This window comes from Limanda limanda, chromosome 19, assembly GCF_963576545.1.
Source record: "Limanda limanda chromosome 19, fLimLim1.1, whole genome shotgun sequence".
NCBI classification, from domain to species: Eukaryota; Metazoa; Chordata; class Actinopteri; order Pleuronectiformes; family Pleuronectidae; genus Limanda; species Limanda limanda.
In genome coordinates this window covers 6630126-6650202 of record NC_083654.1, presented here as the reverse complement: position 1 = coordinate 6650202, position 20077 = coordinate 6630126, and the positions used below count along the sequence as shown (strand labels likewise).

At 43.2% G+C, this 20077-nt stretch overlaps 1 protein-coding gene across 1 annotated transcript in view; it reads right to left on the bottom strand.

The window, feature by feature from the left end:
* The window catches only part of LOC133025708 (triple functional domain protein), a 78094-nt gene continuing 58017 nt past the window's right edge, over nucleotides 1–20077 (bottom strand). Inside the window, exons 35-63 of the mRNA XM_061092439.1 lie at nucleotides 19329–19358; nucleotides 18198–18340; nucleotides 17962–18064; nucleotides 17301–17544; nucleotides 17074–17181; nucleotides 16025–16218; nucleotides 15764–15934; nucleotides 12847–12942; nucleotides 12368–12516; nucleotides 12204–12270; nucleotides 11987–12090; nucleotides 11818–11887; nucleotides 11645–11734; nucleotides 11467–11559; nucleotides 10672–10722; nucleotides 10490–10567; nucleotides 10155–10346; nucleotides 8695–8875; nucleotides 8343–8585; nucleotides 7742–8250; nucleotides 6676–6923; nucleotides 5645–5780; nucleotides 5539–5566; nucleotides 5239–5401; nucleotides 5029–5150; nucleotides 4865–4943; nucleotides 4245–4445; nucleotides 3377–3515; nucleotides 1–2638 (exon numbers count right to left, since the gene is read on the bottom strand). Coding sequence (XP_060948422.1) covers nucleotides 2081–2638; nucleotides 3377–3515; nucleotides 4245–4445; nucleotides 4865–4943; nucleotides 5029–5150; nucleotides 5239–5401; nucleotides 5539–5566; nucleotides 5645–5780; nucleotides 6676–6923; nucleotides 7742–8250; nucleotides 8343–8585; nucleotides 8695–8875; nucleotides 10155–10346; nucleotides 10490–10567; nucleotides 10672–10722; nucleotides 11467–11559; nucleotides 11645–11734; nucleotides 11818–11887; nucleotides 11987–12090; nucleotides 12204–12270; nucleotides 12368–12516; nucleotides 12847–12942; nucleotides 15764–15934; nucleotides 16025–16218; nucleotides 17074–17181; nucleotides 17301–17544; nucleotides 17962–18064; nucleotides 18198–18340; nucleotides 19329–19358 — 4590 coding nt within the window. The 3' untranslated portion in view covers nucleotides 1–2080. The remainder of the gene's footprint in view (nucleotides 2639–3376; nucleotides 3516–4244; nucleotides 4446–4864; nucleotides 4944–5028; nucleotides 5151–5238; nucleotides 5402–5538; nucleotides 5567–5644; nucleotides 5781–6675; nucleotides 6924–7741; nucleotides 8251–8342; nucleotides 8586–8694; nucleotides 8876–10154; nucleotides 10347–10489; nucleotides 10568–10671; nucleotides 10723–11466; nucleotides 11560–11644; nucleotides 11735–11817; nucleotides 11888–11986; nucleotides 12091–12203; nucleotides 12271–12367; nucleotides 12517–12846; nucleotides 12943–15763; nucleotides 15935–16024; nucleotides 16219–17073; nucleotides 17182–17300; nucleotides 17545–17961; nucleotides 18065–18197; nucleotides 18341–19328; nucleotides 19359–20077) is intronic.

Here is a 20077-nt window from a genome sequence, read left to right as displayed (position 1 = left end):
TATGTTTAATTTTCAAATAATTGATGGCAAAATGAGAATATTTACACAAGAAAATATGTATGAACTGTACAAAGAAATATACATGCAAAGATAAAAAACATAAAAACAAATAAACATGTAATTTATGAAACTAGAAACAAACAAATAACAAACATGTAATTCATGAAAATGAAACAAAACAAGACAAACGATGAAATAACAACAAAAAAAACACAACTCTAAACTGAGGTATCCAGTCCAAGTTTCTTTGTTTCTAATTGTCTGTGCAGGCCTTTAAAAATAAATAGGAAGGTAACAGAAGACTGTGACTTGTGTTCCTGGTAGAATCCATTTCAATGTGACACATCCTCACACTGGATTAAATTATCTGTCTGGAAAAATTGTACCATGGTAATAAACTAATCGCACTAAAATCCATCAGTTAATCACGGTTTTTAGTTTTTGCTTTTTATATTAAGAACAGAAAACGATGGAAGAAATATTTAGAAACAAGTATCTGTACATAAAGTTACAAACACCATTTAGGAAATGATGCATTCAGCTCCTGCTCCGAATCACAAGAGTCGATGTTTCCTTTAGTCCCACGTCTGTCCTGTAAACAATCGTTTCACGTGATCATCGATGACCTCACTCGAGTGACGCGTAATCACATTAAAACATGTTTTGCTAAGAACTATAAAGCTAGAGTAACTTTGGTGTACCAATACTACAGAGGCGTACAGTAGAAAACGTGTTGAATCGATTTTGATTAGCCCGTGATGAGTTTAGATGGTGACCTTTTGCCTGGAAGTCGTCACGCTCAAAGACCAAATAACCACAAACTACCAGCAGTGCTTGCAGTACCAAGTACATGCTTTTCTCTAGATTTATTACAGATACAACAGATGTCTTCATAAATAGTTGCATAAAATGTTAAAGCCGCAACATTGCACATGATAATCAAACATAACATACAATGAGTGCATTTACAGTAATTTGTCTTCCTCTGCCTCCACATTCACTCCCCATCTACCCGACGACCACCCCCGACGCTCTCTCACTGTGAATGTGAGTCGAAAGAAGGCAGACGTCTATTTACAAGGTAAGGCTTAAACATCTCACATCCGCGCAACACAAGTTTGTTCTAGGAAAAGCAAACGACGATGTCTAGTGTTTCTTCTCAGATTGGACAGTGCAGCATTGTTACTCGCAACATGGTCATCGTGGTTTCTTAGATTAGGTACGTAATGTAAGCGCAGCCATCGAAGAGCTCTGATCGCACGTATAAATGTCTCGGTAAAGTCACCGAGCTCGCTCACCGTCTACAGAGTCCAAGTAGCGCAGCAGCTTTCAACTGACGAGCATTTTCTACAATTGATTTTTTTTTTTTTTTTTTTTGGAAACGCAGAGACGGTACTTTTCCTTTCTCTACATAGTTTCTATAAGAAAGAGCTGCTCCTAAAATGTCTTTGAGTTACAGTTTAGTGTAAAAGAGCAAAATCGCACCATGTCCGTGTCGCTCTCTCTCAACCCGAGGGAGGAGCGCTTGCTCTCGGTGCTAGCACTCGCTCTGTTGGCATCACTTTCTCCTGAAAGCTCTGCGGCTGTGCAGTGGGGTCAAGGCTCGATCAACTGGCTCCTCTGATCAGCTTGAACTCTCGCAAAGGAAAATAAATTACCTCCATAAAGTTTTTTAGTTTTTTTTTTTAGATTTTTGTTCACTTTACTACAAAATCAGTTTTGAGTTGAATCCAGCAAGCAGCAGTAGACAAGGGGATACATTAATTTACGTGGGGAGTGAAAACTCTGTTCTCTAGGGCTCTGATTGGCTTGAGACCTCGACAGGTCTCAGATTAATTGAGAAGTGGACAACAGGACTTGAGTAAATCAACATTCTGTGAAACAGGATAAGATCAGCATTCATGGTTTCTCCTTCTTTTACATCGAGACAATCGAGATGCTCAGTTCCAAAGGAATCTGCAGCCCCTGTGGTCTCAGCGTTGGACAACAAGCGCAGGCGTGTCTGGTTTCTCCTGCTGTGGTCAAACTGGTGAGGCGCTGTGAGGGAGTGGGCTGACATTTGTGAATCCTTTCTCAGGCCTCACACTCGGGGCTGAAGGCGACTCTGGATGAAGCTCCTGACGCCTCCGATGGGCCGTGCGTCAGTCTGATGTTTCCTCCTGTCGATGAAGGAGATTAGGCGGGAGGTGTCCAGGCAGCTCTCGGCTCGAGCTCGGTCGTCAGCCAGACCAGCCTGCAGCCATGGCTCCTGTAGGCAGAGCCCGGCCGGACACCTCCTGCCGGGGTCGGTCCTCAGAAGCAGGCACACAAAGTCCCGGGCCGCCTGGCTGACGCCCTGGAAGTAATCCCTGGGGAAGCTGAAGTCCAGCCGGCAGATGTTCAGGCAGGTCTCCTCTGCACTCTCATCAAGGAAAGGGGAGGCACCGCTCAGCAGCACGTAGGTCACGACGCCCAGGCTCCACAGGTCAGAGGTCAGCGATACTGGCTCTGCAAGGACCAACTCCGGGGAGGCAAACTCAGGACTGCCCAGCAGGGGGTGGATATAGTTGGCACTGTTGAGCTGGACGGCATCACCGAAGTCTGTGAGTTTGACCGTTGGCTGGCCGTTGGAGCTGTGAGTCACCAGCAAGTTCTCAGGCTGGAGGAGGAGAAGAGGAAAAGTCAGGTATCTCCATTTCATAGATTACTGGGCTCAATCCATCAGACAGGTTTCCAGTCTTTTACTATGAGGAAATACACTTATTTTTGCAGGGGCAACATAAGGCTAATGTTGACCCGTTTATATTTAATGGGGATAAAGACCTTTAATCGGCCAGATGAAAACAAACCAAACATGTTGGCCTGGAGGATAAATCTAATGAAAGTAGTTCCGTGTTTTGTGATTATTTGCTTTTCAGCCAAGAATTAGACGTGAACATTGATACCACTCTGATATCTGTCTGTTAAATATGAGATATGCACAGATCTTGGTCAGGGGGAGGATCCTGGATTAATTTTTTTAACTTACTTTTACATTGTGACATTTTCAGCCATTTCCCAGGGAGTAATTCTGGGATATTGTTGAAAGAAATCTGGCATATTAAGGGAACGGAAATCTATGAGTGTATTTAATTTGGTGCAGCTTGATTGAATTTAATGGGACTGTTGGTCCTTGGTGGAGTTATGCGCTCTACTGAATAACATTATAGTTCAATCAAAAATGAAAGTGAAAATGTGTGGTTTTATTGGGGAACGTGTCTGATTATTATAACAGTCCGCTGGCTGTGGCTTCATTTGTCGCACAGAAATTGTGGTATTGATCTAATTCTCAGTAAGAAGGAAAACAAGTGCATTTAACATAATACAGAATAGTTCATTTAATGGTTAAAGTACTTACTTTTACATCCAGGTGTGCTATCCTGCAGTTGTGCAGGTAGTGTAAAGCTTCTAAAACGTCCCGAAGGTAGCAGGATACTTTCTCCTCCGTCAGATTCCCCCAGCTCACGATGTAGTCCAGCAGACGACCTTGGTCAGACCTGAAACACACACATGGGAAAACATCAAATGAAAGAACAGCAATGTTTCTCAAAACGTACCTACGGTGGATTGTAAGGTCAAAACACATACAGAGTGAACACATGGTCTGCAGAGTGACAATTTTTCCTTTATATTATGACATTTTTAAATGTCTATGTATGTTAAGTAATAGTTTCTCCACAGGTCACCACGGTGTCCAGCTGCACCATCCCCATCGGTAGTTACCATAGCAACCAAGCTCAAGCACAGACCTTTTGATAAAGGACAAGACAGAGTGTCTGTGAATGGTCATAACACTCCATTAAAGCACTCAATGTCATGACTTAGATAAATCTTCTCTGAGAAAGACAAAGGTTTGAGCAAACAGACATTATTTTGACAAAGTGACATCCCCTTAGAAACATCAAATGGTTTCTTTGTTACCTCAAAAGAAATAGTAAGACTTGTTAAAGGGTTAGGTGCATAAAGCCCAGTGGACTCTGCTTCTCCATATCGAGTCCATCACTCCCCCTAGCATCCTGGAGGACCTCAAGTGGACCAGTTCCTGTGTCATTTCCCCTGTTTGTATGTTTTTTAGTATTCCTAGTGTGTCCTTTTAGTATCTGTGCTTTCACTCCTGCATGTGCTTTGTTCTTAGAGACCACCATACTCCATCTATCGAGTTACTGAGTTGCACATATTAAATCAAATTCTTCCTCTTGATCTTTTTCTCTGTCGACTGTACTCACATCTCCAGGACCAGGACGTAGCTGCTGGGGGTTTCATACGTGTCTATCAGACTGACTATGTGGGGGTGCTGGAGCCTCTGGAGCAGATTGAGTTCCTGAGTCACCCGATCCCTCCTCATCAATTTCTTGTTCACTTGTTTCACCGCCACCGTACGTTTGGTTCCCTGATGGTCACAACGCTTGACGACGGAGAAACGACCCCTGGTGGTGAGAAAACAGAGGATGGCACATTCAGTAGTGAGTTAGTGTACGTCACACGGAAGCTATGTCATGTTATTGCTAAAGACTAAAATCTTTTTTCCCCCCTATTTTTTTTCAAGCGCATTGTTTAAAGTCACTCAAAACCCTCTGCTCATTCAAATAGTCCCTGCTTGGACTTCCTGTGCTTCAGCTCTTTCACTCTCGGATTTCTCTTCTGCTCGCTGACTTTTTTGTGCAACAAGCCTTTTCAAAATTACCCAACCAATAGAAAGAGTGCAGGGTTTTGAGTGAAAGCATTACAAAATCAGAAAGTGAAATCAATCAGTCCTGCTCTTGAATAAAGATAGGACACTTTCCCATGGAAGTTGTGCGCTCCATTTTTAACAGAACCCTTGCTTGAAGATACAGCAGATTTTTACCTTCCCAGTTCAACCACTTCAGTGTAGTGAGCCTCAAAGTTGTCCTTCCAGCTCACTCTGATCCCGTCAGTGGACACAGCTGAGACAAACACCACAATCCATCAGTTCATGTCTGTACGTAGCATCATCACATCTCAATGGCAGAACTGAATCTGTGCTCTTACCTAACACTCTGAGGCTGGCGGAGGATGACACAGTGCCCAGCTCGTTCGTGGCAACACAAGTGTAAACGCCATCATCGTCAGAGGCTACACCAATTATCCTCAGTGTAGCTTCACCCGTATCACTGAAAGAAACACACACGTTCATCTACGTTAGAAAATCTACTCTGCAATCTGATGGAGCCTTGTCCAAATGAGATGGTGTTTTCTTACCTGTAGGTGATGCTGAAGTGTCCATTGTTGGCGAGGTTGCTCTGGTTGGGTCCCTTCCAGGTGACAGCGGCCCGGGGTCGACCACAGACCTTGCACCTGAGGGTGACGCTCTCTCCGTTGTCGCAGGTCACATCACTCAGAGGTACGAGGAACTCCGGGGGAACTGAAAGAGGAAAAGGTCAAATCCTGTCAAATGCTGAGATGATTTTTAGAATTCAGCAATAACTGTTAAAAGCGCCTTTGATAGTATTGAATTCATTTTATCTTTGAAATTAACAGACACACAAAGTTCACACTCACCATCATAGATGTAGTTTGGATTTAGAAGCTGAAAAGAGAAAACAAATCATGAGTGATGCACTGTGGAGCAGAAGCATGATGTGAGAGTAGTACTAGATCAACTCACCTTTACAGAAACCTTATTGGCCAGGCCATCTCTGGACTTCCTGTAACCGTTTTCCAGCTTGGTCTCTTTCTTTGCCTCCTTTTTCTCAGATTTTTTACGAATGCGTAGGGACGTGTGCCAGGATGAAGACTTCCTGCTGGAACAACAAGAGGACTCAAGTCAGATCAAAAGGTTCAGTGTATTTAGTAGGTTAATGTATGGATTTTGGCACTTCAGTATGCTGACAGTATACTGTCGGACACATTGTAACTGTACAGTCTTCACACCTATAATATACCGTGTATTTAATACATTGAACAAATGTTGACTTAATTTAATAATCTATTCAGAAGAGCTCCCAGCCACTTATCTGGAGAAAGCTTAACATGCTATCCCATCTTTCTGGTTTGTTTCAGATCTTCAGACTTCTCAGTTTTATTTGAACTAAAAAACTGTGTGAAAGTGTAAAAGGTGCCTCCGACCATGATTTGGACCAACCAGATGGTCTCTTTCCAAATCAAAAGGAACCATGATTTGGTTTGTTTGCAGTGTGAAATTTTTGACTTTCTGACCAATTGAAGGAAGTTGAGACACCTTATAGTAGCATTAACTAAACAGAAGACAAAAAACAAAAGGATATGACTTGCAGGATTGCTTAGAGTCTTTGCCTCTGGGAACAGAACGTTTGAATACAATGGCGTTCATTTTGCTGATAGTAATATCACGATGGCAGCAAAAATGAACAGGTTCATTCATTTTCTCCTTTAAGCCAGAAAGACTCATTTTTTTCTATGCAATTTATTGAAACAGGTTGGAGAATAAAACAGGCAGCACAATCACGTCCAACAGCCATACGTCCACATAGGTGATGATAACAGGACATGTGTTACTCATCCAAAAGTCTTTAGTCCGTAACTACAAAGCAGATCAAATTTAAGCAATTTAACAAAAGCATGACCCTTGGTTCAGACTTTCAGGTGTGAAAACTCCCTCGATAAAGATAAAGATGAGACTATAAAATAATGACTCCGTAAATCCTTCAGAGCTCTTACTTGATGGATCCCTCGGGACAATCAGGCACGATGGCCGAGGTGTGTCCCAGCACAAATCCGGGGATCCAGCCCTCGGCGGCCGGGCCCTGCTCGGTGGCCGCCCTGAACACCAAAAACATGTTTTGCTGGTTGCTGGCCAAGATCTGGACGACCTCGCCCTGAATGACGCTGATCTCATCCTCCTTCACAGCCATGTAGTCCTGGGTCACCAACATGGTGGATACGCTACTGCTGCTGCTACTTTCACTCTGCACCACAGGATGGAGACATGGGAAACAGTATTATTGATGTGGTTCAATCAGGTAAATGTAAAATATTTTCCAGGTTTATGATAACAGATATTTTCAAAGGTGGAATAATATTCAAGAGAAACAGTGAAATAGATTTGATTAGATAAAGTGAGAAAAATTGAAATAAGATAAAAGTGGAAAAACAAAAGAGATTTAATAGTTTAGTAGCCACTGAAAACAGTCGTCAGAAAGGATTAGATTGAAGAGCAAGAAAGATAAATCAGTGATTTTTTTCCTCTTTTAAAAGGAAACTGGATGAAGGAAGGCAGGTAGAAGAAGATGGTTTCCATTTCATTCATCTTTGCTTTGCAGCTCCAGGCAAAGACGAGAGGAGGAACGTTAGGTTGTATGAGAGAATCTTGGTGGAGTACGTTTGTCTTGGTACCACAAACGTTACGTTGGAGGTTAGTTGCAGGAAAAGTAGGTCTGAGAAACACACCATGAAGACAGCAGGAGGTGAAATACGACGGCCAAGAGGAAATCAGATGTTAGTACAAGCTTTGTTAGAAGTCAGAAATCTAGATGCAGCCTTGGAAAGGGAGCCACTGAAGAGCTGATCAAGTTCCATTAGAGAGGACCTGAAAACATGTTGACAAACTGTTGCTAGAGAGGATGATGTTGAAGAGCAGTGAAGGTTGTCAGAGATGCGTAGTAGGGGACAGATTAGTAGCGCTGGCTGCAGCAGAACAGGAGACAGTGGGCAGAGAAGACAGACCAGGCCTCCCTCTGCCTCGGTGTTAGTTGGAGTAGCACTGTGCAGCAGGTGGTGGTCTTACCCCGTTACTCTGGGTGGACTGGATGGACTGCTCGCTGGCAGACGAGCATGTGCTCATGCGGTCAGCCTCCTTGCTGTGTGTGGAGTGCCTGTGTGTTTGGCTACCAGATCCAGAGCCGGTCTGGGTCTGGTTTGAATTCTGGCGAACTGGACTCTCTCCAGCCTCCCCAGGGAAGGTGAACGAGCCAGGCCGGCTGGCTGGTGAGCCTGGCATAGAGTTCCAGAAACCAGATCCGGACTTCTGGCCGGGGCTGGGTGGGGGAGGAGGGAGGATGTCTTTGCTAAAGCTTGGATTGGCCAGGGGGGAGGTCACAAGAGCCACGGCTCCAGGCCGTGGTTTGGAAGTGGGTGTTGATGGCAGGGGCCCAACTGTGGCACGGGGAATAGGGGCTACAACGCTGGCAGGAGTGGGGGTCTGTGCTTGCTCCTCGGGGGTCTGGCTAGGGCGCTTGCCCTGTTGGCTACCCGCTGGAAGGAGAAGGGGAGGAGGGACAGGACGGGGGGAAGAACCTGGACCATAAGCGAAGAAAACTTACACTTCAGTCACATCTGTCATTTTTCCTCAGAAAACAAGTTTCACAGAAATGTATAGACGCTCATACCTGACATCTTGTTGGGGCCATCGGGGTCGGCCCCGGGGTGGTGGCGTAGGGGTTGGGGCAGGCGGGAGGGCTGGGGGATTCTGGAGGGCCGACGAGAGCCACCCTGGGCTCCTGAAGGGCTGGAACTACCCTGGGAACCTCCAACTCCAGGAGGCGCACTAGAACCACTGGTACATCCAGCTGGAGCTCCCACGCTGGGCGCACACGAGCCACCACTTGCCCCTACATGGTTCCTCTGATACTCTATTGGTAAAGTCAGAGCGGTGATTAGGTTCAAAAGAGACACGTGCAAACATATATCCAACACTTCCTTCTGTAGAACGTGTGTGTCTGTGTGCGTTTGTCAGTGTACCATTGAGGAAGTTGCGTTGGCTCTCGAGTATCTGGCTGATCTGAAGGGTCCAGACCTCACGCACTCCTGCATGCGCGGAGTGAAGCACAAAGGACTCTACGCTGCCGTTGGTCGACCGAGACGTGAGGAGGAACTTACAGGGGTCGCTCTCCACATTGTCCTCCAGACCCAAACAGCTGACCTGCAGAGTAACACAGAAACACAAGAGAAGTGTGAGCTAATTTCTGAGATTTCATTGTGCCAACAAATAAATTAGTTGCTTTTTTTAAATCAATGATTTCTCTCTTATACTTGCAATTTTACGTTTATTCTCTTTCTACAATTGTCTGCATATAATATAGAGTAAGAACAATGATGTTATGAGCATTTATACTTGTTCTATATCACTGAATTTGATTCGATTGACTGAAATTTAGCTGATCATTTTTGAATTGGAACTGATAAACGTTTAACAATAGCTTTACCGACTTTTAATAACTGCAGTTATTGCAATGCTTTTTTTTCATGAGTTACAAGAATCGGTTTCCAACATAATTGATAAAGTTACGTCTTAATCTGTGTCAACAACATTTCTATTGTCTACTGCCAGAAATTCCAATTGAGCTGAATAAACATATTAAAAACAGGATTTCAGCTATTTAATTATTCAGTAAAGAAATGTAGCAAATAACCTGGTCTTGAGGAATATGCTTAATAAATATAAAAAGTGGTTTTGCCTTATTGCCTTTTTCCTGCAACAGCTCTGACACTGTTGTTTCTCACAAATGGATGTGGGCAGCCACACATTAATCTTTCCAGTTCCACTGGATTAAACTGGATGTTCTGCATTTTAATTCATATGTTGCCATGGTGAATCTACGCCCCATTCATGGAAATGTTTTTATTTACCAGGCACGTGCTCATCTCAACATTCTCAAAGACGATGGAGTATGAGGTCTATTGAACTCAGATCAGCTGATGTGGAATTTAAAACTCTGGGGTTTCACGTCTCATGGTTTGTTTGTTTCTAAACCTACTTTCCTCAACATGCCACTTTGCATACATCTTCAAAACAAAGAATGAAGATTTGCATAATGTTGCATAACATAATAATTATTTTCTGAAAAGAAAGATTTGTTTGATTCAAGTTTATAAAACTTTGAATCATTCTCACATGCTGATTAAATCCTGAGTATGTCCACAAGAGGGAGCAGTAGGCTCTGAGAACTTGGTGACTGAGTCATACGTCCTTAAGCCCAGTTCACACTACAAGACTTTCAGCTAGATGAGCAGTCGCTAATCGCTATTACAGAGGCTTACGGACGCCTCGCAGACTCTGATCAGATTCCCAACCTGCTGGAAATCTCTGCAACAACTCCACCCAATAAGAGCGAGGTGAGGATACATGTAGTGGTGCGGTGTCCCCTGATTTTTCACACTGCACTGGCTGTAGTCTGATTTGTACATCATAGAGGCATTACCTTAATGCTGTTCTTGTAGAGAAAGCCAGGCAAGGAGAAACCTCTCTTCTTGTCGAGGGGCTCGCTGAAGATGACCAGCTGCTCAAAGAGGAAGACTCTCCTCTCCTTCATCCCGCCAATCAGACTGCTCTCTGGGTCAGAGACCATGAACGTGTCTTGCAGGAGAAGACGTCCCTGCGCCACGATCTTCCCCTGGAGACAGATGAGCAAGATGGAGGATTAGATGAAGGAGATGAGAGAGACAGAATGTAACAGAAGTCAAGTCTGGGCTACTGCATGAAGGCTGTGTTAGTGTGTAGCATTATTTTCATTCAGCATTTAATGTCATTTCTTACATCAAAGTCCTGAAGCCGGCCAACATTCATCATGTCATTACACTTTTTTGGCACAATGCACATGACCTCCACGGCTTTCTGTAAGAGACAGAAACGACCAGAAGATTGATGAGGTTCCTGAACATGATTTGCTTGACTTTAAATATTAAATAAGTGTTTAAAGATATTTCTCTTTATCTCACCTCCAGCTCCGTAGACTCCAGTCCAGCCTTTTTAGAGTGTTTTAGAAAAGCCTACAACAGAAAAGAAAAGTTATGCACCTAAATATAAACTCGACAAGTTAATTATATCTGTGTAGACATTAAGTTGCTGATGTGTGTAATAAGGCTGTCAGTTTTGTCACTTTCTCTAATAAATGAAATGACACGAAATCTATTTGACTATTTGTATGCTCCCCCCGCTCAAGTCAGAAGAGGATGAACACTTGACGTTGCTACGCTTGTCTGTGATGCCTCCTCCGCTGCCTCACTTGGCCGGAAATCGAACAGGTGAGCCGGCAGATTCCGTGGTACAAAGTCGACAAACAGCCTTAACTATGTTCATTACTTTGCATTCTACAGTGCGGAACACAAAAAACTTCCACACACCGCTTTTCTGAGGCCCTTGTATCACGATTGTCCACACAGGACAGCTTTGGTTACTGGTACTCCATTTTCATATTGAAACAACCTAGCATTGCTGACTGACTTTAATGCTGGATCAAGACAGCGTGCACTAGGTCAAGCTCACAGTGAACGCCCTCTGCTGGATCATGAGGCAAACTACTTCAGAGGCTCTGATGTGCTTCTAGGCCAGATTTTGAAATCAAACAGGTCGTTACTGTTCAAATCTGAACTTTCCCCAACTTTTGTACGAATGTCCGAATTTGGAACAGAAAGTGACAGCCCTAGTGTGTACTTGCAGACAGCAGAAGTTGAGATGCTGTACAGTAATGCCAGGTGAAAGCGGGAACAGAACAGTTGTTGTGACACACTCACCTTGAGCAGCAGCTGGTACTTCATGATCCTCGAGACCGGCCTGTTGAGCAGGTCTGTTATCTGCAGCCCCTGTCCCAGCCGCTGCTTCAGGTCCTAGAGAGTCACATGTTACTTAAGAGACTTAGCTGGATGGAAATGTGTGACATCTGCTAAACTGTTCACCATAATGAGCTCATACCTCAAAGTAGGTGTCGATGTACTCTGAGACGATGTGCTCTGACTTGGACTTGTTCTGACAGTACACCACGTACATGTTGAGTCGCCGTTCCTGGATATAAAGAGCGCAGAAAATTACAACACGATCAAATGTCTACAAGTAAGGCAGAGGTTGGAATTTCACTGTGGACAGACCTGTTTGAGAAAGAGTGGTCCCAGTCTGTCAGGGTCCTCCAAACATTTCTCCAACTCCCCGAGGAGGAAACTGAGATAGACAGGGGGAGGAAAGAGAAGACGTGAGCTTCTGTGCGAGTGACAGCGATCTGAGAAAGTTCTCTATCATCTGTACACGTGCACCACATACTCTTTGTGCCAGTCGTAGATCTGGTGGATGTTGCCAAACACTATTTTGTCTTTCCCTTTCATATCATCAGGGACGCCCTCCTCCTTCATCCGACTCATGTAGCCCTTGTGACAGAGACACACATTATGACTCATTTCTTAGAAAGAGCTACAGCACTGTGACAATTATGTGTATAAAGTAAATAAGCAGATCCACTGTTTACAAAGCATCAACTCACCTCCACCACCAGACCAAGGTCCCTGACATAACCTCTCTCCGTCTCCATCAACTCCAGCAGAACTTCACTACAGCACAGAGAGGGGAAAAGAAGAGATGGCAAACTTTTACAAATGAAAACTCGCAAATCATCACTGTACAAAATGTAGGAGGAAGCAGACGTACTGTCTTTTCTTGAGGATGCTGTTCCTGCGTTCATCCACCTCTTCCATGGGGGAGGAGGAGGAGAGGAGGGAGTTGTCAGAGGGGTTGAAGGAGGGCGAGCTGCTGTCGCCCTGTTCCACTGACAGAGAGCTGGGTCTGTCCTCCAGAGCCTGCACCAGGACGACAAGGTGAAATAAGGGCAAATAACGCATTCGTAATCATGTATGTGTGACCGTACCCAAGAGCTTGGTGCAATAAAGGTACAAATGTTCTCTGTTTTAGAAGAGTGACATCCATTCATCCACTAATTCCAAAGATCTCTGTCAGTATGTATGCAGCTTGCATATCTTGAGAATCCTTCATTTTATTGGCCTCACACTTGGTGCAAGTATTGTTAAGGGTTGAAGGAAGTGCAGTGTCAAATTTGGTGTGATTTGAATAACTGATACGTTCAGTTTGAATAAATTCTGAAATTCAGGCTGTCAGGCGTGTTATCCTACCATCTTGCTTTTGACCAACTCTTCGATGGCGCTCACCAACTCAGCCGCACTGGGCGTCTCCGAACTGGACGGTCGCACTGACAGACGAGATGAGGTCTGAGACGAAAACGGAGAAATGGAACATTAGGGCTCAACAATCCATGTAGCACCACGACCTTTTTCTGCCAATGCTAATCCTGCTCTTTGACTCCGCTCAACACAACTGCCACAGAGTAAATGGTGTCGACAAAAGCTGTAGTTTAGAATTAATACTGATTAATAGCTTAATTTGATATTTAAAAATACCAAATTCTTTATCTCTAAAACAGATTATAAATATTTGTATAATTTATGTGAAAACTTCAAGATTAACCAATTCATGAATATAAAGCAACAGTCCACAGATAAAAAGCAAAAGAAATAGCTTATTATTATTATAATGGTTAAAGGCTATGCTTAAGTTTCGGTAAGGATTAACTGTTATTAGCTCTTTTCTTATTTAAATTTATTATAACTGAATGTTTTACTTCAGTTATTAGCTCGATTGATGACTTGGTGAAAATGTTTGTTAAATGCTTTCTGCTGTAAATCCACAGAACCGTCCACACAGTTACTGAAACCCAAGAGCCAGCGGTTTATAGCCGAAGGTTAAAGACAGTGAAAAGTATAAAAGTATATGAAATTTAAAAAAGCTGTCAGTGAAAAAGTTAATAACATGAGGCCGAAGGTTGGGTGAGCGAAATGAAGCGGGAGAAAATGGTGGCAGGTCAGGAAGAGAGAAAAAGTGATGACTGAATAGAGGATGTTTCTGTTGCTTTCTCAGGTGATGATGATGATGATGATGATGATGATGATGAGCCTCTGAGATAAAGAAAGGATGCTAATAGAGCGAGAATGACAGAGGTTGTGTGTGTGAAGTATGTATGTATATATATATATATATATAGTTCAGGAGACTCTCACCCTTGCTGTGCTGTGCTTCAAGACTTTCTCCAATTAGGTTTCTGGGTGAGGCTGTGTGCCCTTCTGGCCTCGCCAGCGTTAAGAGATTCCAATTACTTGCATGGGTAATGAGGTTAACGCACAGAGGGTAAACGGGAGATGAGGACGAGTAGGTGAGGGAGGGGGAACGTGAGGGTTCGGGGATGATGGGAACAGGAGGGCTTTTGAATCATCACCTTAGTGTGGGCTTGTACTCAGATTAATATCCAGGGGAGCTGCCTGCTCAGCTGACGAGAGGGAAATCGTACCGGCTCTTGTTTGTTGCTTTTAAAGTTCACTTACCAACCTCCTCCCATCAAATGTGTGATAAACATGCAGGAAAAAAAGCTGCAGCCCTGCGATTTTCTAGCCAGGCATTACGGAGTTTTTAAATTCTTCAAAATGTATAAAACTTGGCACAAATAAAGGCATGTTAGCATTAAAGCCAGAAAAATACTCATCTGTTTAGAGTAAGAGCTACATGCATCCTCTCTTTATATACATTTTCCTGTCACAGAAAAGTCAAACCAAGTGAAACTAAAAAAAGATGGAAGGAAAAACTGCACTAAAGAAATGCAGTAACGTTTAAAAGTTGAGAAAATTACAAAAGTCAGGGAGAGTGACTTTAAGGGGACAGAGAGGGGTAGTTTAAAAAGAAGAAAGTCTACAAAAAGCCGCGCGCTTCGTTTGCTTTCGATCTAGAAAGTGAGTAGCAGTTAAAGCTGAAGAGTTGGAGGGGAAAAAAAAGAGAGAATCCAAGAGTTGACTGAGGGAAGAGACAGAGGGGGGAAGAGCAGGGCTTTTTATATGGAGAGGTATGGAAACTGAGACAAAGCAAAGACAGGACATAAATCAAGGTAATGCTACAGCATGGCGAACAGCAAACGATACAACCAGGAAACAAAACAAAAGAGAAACAGAAATTAGTGTCAGAGGAGTCTCCGCTTTGGTCGAGCAGGACACGTGGACTACCTGAAACGTTTCAGTGCTCTCTGCTTTAGAAGGAAAGGAGAGAATATGATGCAACATGCCAAGATAAAAGTGTTATGCATAACAGAAACTAGGGAGTCACTTCAAACTGTGTCAGGAGATGTGCTATTTTTAGGGAAAAGTGGGAGAATAAGATTGAAATGAGTAAAAATGTTTCCTTCAAGAATTAAAAATCATAACAGTAATGACAACAAAGAGGAGAAGCATAAGTTCTGGATTTATCTTAAACTTAAATCATTGATAGTGTTTCAATTAAAGGGAAAAGAAAAAAGCAGTTGTTAACCTGCTCACCTTAATATTCCTTAGTCTAACATTCCTTAATATTGGACCAAATATGATTATGAATTTGAAGTTTTGGTTTGGTTGCAAGAAAAATACAAATAAGAAACTTAATTATTTTTTTCTGTAACTTCTTATGTAGAGAAAGTGAATGTTTATCTGACTTTAGATGCTTTCAGACCTGAAATTAACTCGGGATAATCTGAAATTATCCGGAGGGGCTGTATGTGAGGACGCAAATTTCCGAGTGAGAGGTTCTGAACTTAATCCGCTGATTCACTGCAAGTGAGTGGACATGCTGATAATGTGACAGAAGCAAAACTCAAAGTCCAGAACCCATTGTTCAGACATTCTTTGGAGTTAATGTCTGAAAAACGGCTATAGATTAAAACTTAGATAAAAGGTAGTAATGTAGCCTTTGAGGTTTTGAAAACAGAATGCCATTTTCAGATGAAGAAATATATCTGATAGCAAATTGTCTCACATCACCATATGTCCACTAGATTCTCCAGAGGGAAACAATAACCTGTGCCCATTCTAGATGTAAAGTTTAAAGAATGCTGGAAACTTCTAACTCTAAGTCCTAACTTCCTCCCTCTGACTGCTCTGCTTCTTCTTCTCTCCTCCGCTGTCTCCTCTCTCTGACCCCTCACATGTGTCCCCACGGTAACGTCCTCCCTCTGCTCACCTTGTCGTCCTGTGAGTCCGGCTGCAGCAGGCTGTGCTGTTGGATGGCCATGGGCGGAGGCAGTGGCACCGAGTCGGCACCTTCCTCGCCCTCCTCCTCGCCGCAGCTCTGCATGCCTGAAGAACTGGACTTGGACAGCGTGCCGCTCGACAGGCCCTCGTTACGAACCCTCTGCAACACACATGGTTGGAAGGTAGAGATGAATAATACTTTACGGACGGGCACAGGAACTGTTGACTGGACAGAGGTGTGTGCACCCACCTCCTCCACAGTCTCATCCTGAGGTGTAGCGGCGCTGTCGTCAGAGTCTTTCTGCGAGCCCATTGTCATCTCTCCGCTCTTCCTCACCTCGCGGCTCTTCTTGTGCTTGTGAGCCAGCTTCTTCACGTGGCCGTCTGCCTTGCCGCTGCTTAGCCGGCGCACTGGGCTAGTGAGCCACTTCCGCAGGGTGTTACCTAGGCAACAAACCAAACACACCGCGCTGAGCATTATGTGGAGCATTATTTTTAAAACCACACTATGCAGTGAAGGTTGACTGTGAACCTATAGAAATGTACTTTCTATTTCATAAGTTCCATCAGTACACAGTGGCTTAGTGGCACTTTAATTAGCTGCTTAAGAAGTACTGTTCACTTATTCTGTGTTGATAATTCTTTTATTTCTGGCTAAAAAAAATATTTTGCTGAGGTGGTCAACTCCCCAGGTCCCTACAGTTGACATGTGGATATCACAGATTTCTGCTCTTTTTCCTATTGAGAAGTTGACTCATGACCTTAACCACAAATCAGTCAAGTTTTGGAGGATCTGGGAACCGGTGCATTCCTTCTTACAGAAACGATAACTCATAATCTTTTTCTGGAAGGGGAGGCCTGACTGCCTTTTTATTTTATTTTGTTTCATTCTATTTATTTTATACACGCTATTCCCTTGCCTGTCTCCTGTCATCGTGCTGATTGTGTATGTATGTATGTTTGTGTATACATGGATGTATGTGTATGTATATATATATACGTATATGTGTAAGGATATATATTGCAGTGCTCATTGTTAGTTTGGGGTGGGACTTTTTTGTTTTGTTTGTTTTGTTGTCTGTTTTGTTTTTCTAATGTTTGTACTCATAAAACGGTAAAAAAAACAATAAAAAGAGTATAAAAAAAAAAAGAAGTACTGTTCAAGTATTTACAATAAAACTCAATACAAAGTAACTTGTGGAAAACTACTTTAGTCAACTAAAATTTGATGAAACTCTGTCTTTGAGTTGATAAAAAGCTGTGTTTTGGGATTTTCTAAAAATGGTACAGGGACCATACCTGGTCGTTTGGGCCCTGGTGAGGTGTGAGAGCCAATGCCGTGACCAGGCTGAAGTGTGGCGGACGACCCTGGCATGATGGAGTCATTGCTGCACACTGACAGAGTGTCTGTGAAAAAGGAAGCCACACAGTCATTCATTTGTTTTTCCTATGATGCAGACATGGACAAAGTATCTCCTCAACCACAGACACACCGACGAACCCTCCAGACCACACACGGCTCTGACCTTTGTGGTTGAAGATGCCCTCCATCTCCATGGAGGACCTGGAATGGGCGATACAGAGCATAGCGCAGGGAACCAGGCCCTCCTGGGCGGGGGAGCGGTCTGTGGTCCTGACCAGGCACCAGTCCGGCTTGTCGTGACAGCGCTCCAGGACCTCCACCGTCTGGCCGCGGCGCACAGTCAGCTCGTTGCTGTTGCTGGCCATGAAGTCGTGTATCACCACAGTCAGCTCACAGCCACCAGAGAGCTGAGGGAGAGAATAGTCACTAGGAGTAAGCACCTCCTTTATAAAACAGTGCAATGGATTTAAATATGATACATGTGCCCAAAAGCCGGATAATAATCCGATTTATAAAACTGTGCGCCCTCACATACGACACCGGTAATGTTCTACCTGGAGACATGCAAATGAAAGTTTGCATACAAGTGTGCTTATTCTCTAATCGAATTTGATTTTAAACATCCCAATATTAGCATGACAAGTAGCATACGCATCTTTCAGATCCCCATTTTGTGCGTACACAAATGCCATAAATGTGGCACCAGTGACGCACTTTGATGACAAATGTGAAAGATGCTCAGAACCCTGCAGACATTGTGCAGTTAGGACATCACAGTAGTCAGTGAGCAAACTTTACATTTTACATTCTTTACAAACTCTCACCTTGTCGCTGTCCAGTGTGTTCTGAGAGGTGCGGGAGGCCAGAGAGATGGTGTCCGGTTGGCTGCTGCCTTCACCCTGACTGTCCAGGTCCTCTCCATCCCCCCTAACAGACACACACATTATCAGTTAAACGTCAACATATTTCTCCAAGTGAGTGTGAAAAAAATAAAACAATTTTTTTCTCACATCTCTCAGTTCACAAAGAAATTCTTATACTTCAGTTAAAATATGTATACCTTCGTCCCTTGTGGTGCTTGGCTGTTGTTGCTTTCGGGATATGAATGGGCTCTTTGAGGGCTCCTCTCAGGTGAATGGTGCGCTCCTGGATCACCTCCCGGATGTGCTTGATCCAGTCCTGCTTGTTCTCGATGCTCGACGCCTGCAAACGACGGAGGGAGTTCAACAAGTCCACAGTTAAGAGATATCAGGAAATTGTATTCCTTTGGAAATCTTGCTTCACTCTGTGTCACACAAGTCTGAATTGATCTCTCGTCATCTCCTATAAACTGAAGTCACTTTACAGATTTGATTTGGTCTTATTTTACGTGAGCCCTCTCCAGCTGTGGACTTCTAGAACAGTGATTCCAACGTCTTCAGTCAGCCGGAGCCCCACAGACGTCTCAAATCATTGAAACTCAATTGATTTGAACTGTAGAACATTAGTTATAGGCTTTAAAATTGAATATCGTCACAATAATGTTTTCTAGTATGTATGTCAGTTTGTTAAAGTTTGATTTTGTGTGGCCGTGGCAGAAGCAAGAGATCTCAACTAGCTTTAGTCTGGCTACTTTTAACTAGTACCAACTTTTTAAGACATTTAGTGTGAAGTTATCTTCAACTACACATGTCAGACTTTTGTCTATGAAAGCTACTTTTAGCTAATTATTAACTAAGTTTTTCTTAGATTTAGCAGTTGATTATATATCCATCGGCTAACATCAACTTTTTTTTATTTTCTAACGGTTTATCTATACTTATTTCAGCTTCACCTTTGTACCTGTTATAAGGAATGAATTACCCAGTTATCCATGACTAGATGTCACACTCTTATTCAAAACTCAGTCTTCATGAGACACAGCAAATTCAATTTGTGGATCATTTTGCAATTAAATGGTATATTTCTTATTTATTGTTCTACTACAAAATCTTCTAAAGTATTCCTATGAGGAACTGATGGTTTCCCCCTGAAGAACAAATACTCTCTGTCGGAAATCACTGTCCCAGAATATATCCCATGTGGAGGACCTGGGTCAGAGTGGGCTTCTTCTATGTGTGCTGGTTGTGTGGAGTGAGGATAAGAGGGGCTTAGAGTTTGTGTTTCAGATTTGTGCGAAGAGGCTGAGGGCTGTGTTGTGGTTTGTACTCACCATGGCTCCATGTTTGGATCCCTGACTCAGCTTTGAATTTAAAATATAAAAGAGAGAATTTCACTGGTTTGCTTACAGAAGATGTACATGGCATTTCTTAATCTGACAAAACACTTTAACATGATAGAGATGCACAACAGAGACAATTTGCCTTGAAAGTGCACTGAAGGCCAAATATGTGTGTCAGTGTGTGTGCGTCAATGTGTGGATGTGTGTCTGTGTGTGTGTGTGTTTGTGTGAGAGAGAGAGAGTGTGAGAACATGTGTAGTTAGTAATGAGTTTGGAAGTCAACATGTATCATGTAGTTGTTGGAGACATTCACTATTAAATGTGTTAGGATTTTGGCGTCATGCTGTCACAACGGCTGACACACATTTCAATCCATCTGTGACAGTATCCAACAGGAAAGCAGAAGCTGTTTGAAAACAGGGAATTGAAAGAAAAAAAAAATCACCCGAAGAAGTAATTAAATGGAATTTCTTATTTCTCCAATGGCCGCTCACATCATGAAAAGCTTAGTTTACTGGCAGAGAAAGATTGCTACTAGTCCCTCTGATAATGTGGCGTCGAGCCAGAAGGGGCGATTGTGGGCGTTCGGGAGATGAATCAGTGTCAGCAGCGTTGGTGGAAGCATGTTAGCCCACAGAGAGAATCAGAGATACAAGAGATCCACAGAAAACACAGACCCAGATATACAGATGTGCCCATGTTTGTTAACAGATGGAACAAAGCAGAATCCAAGGAGGAGG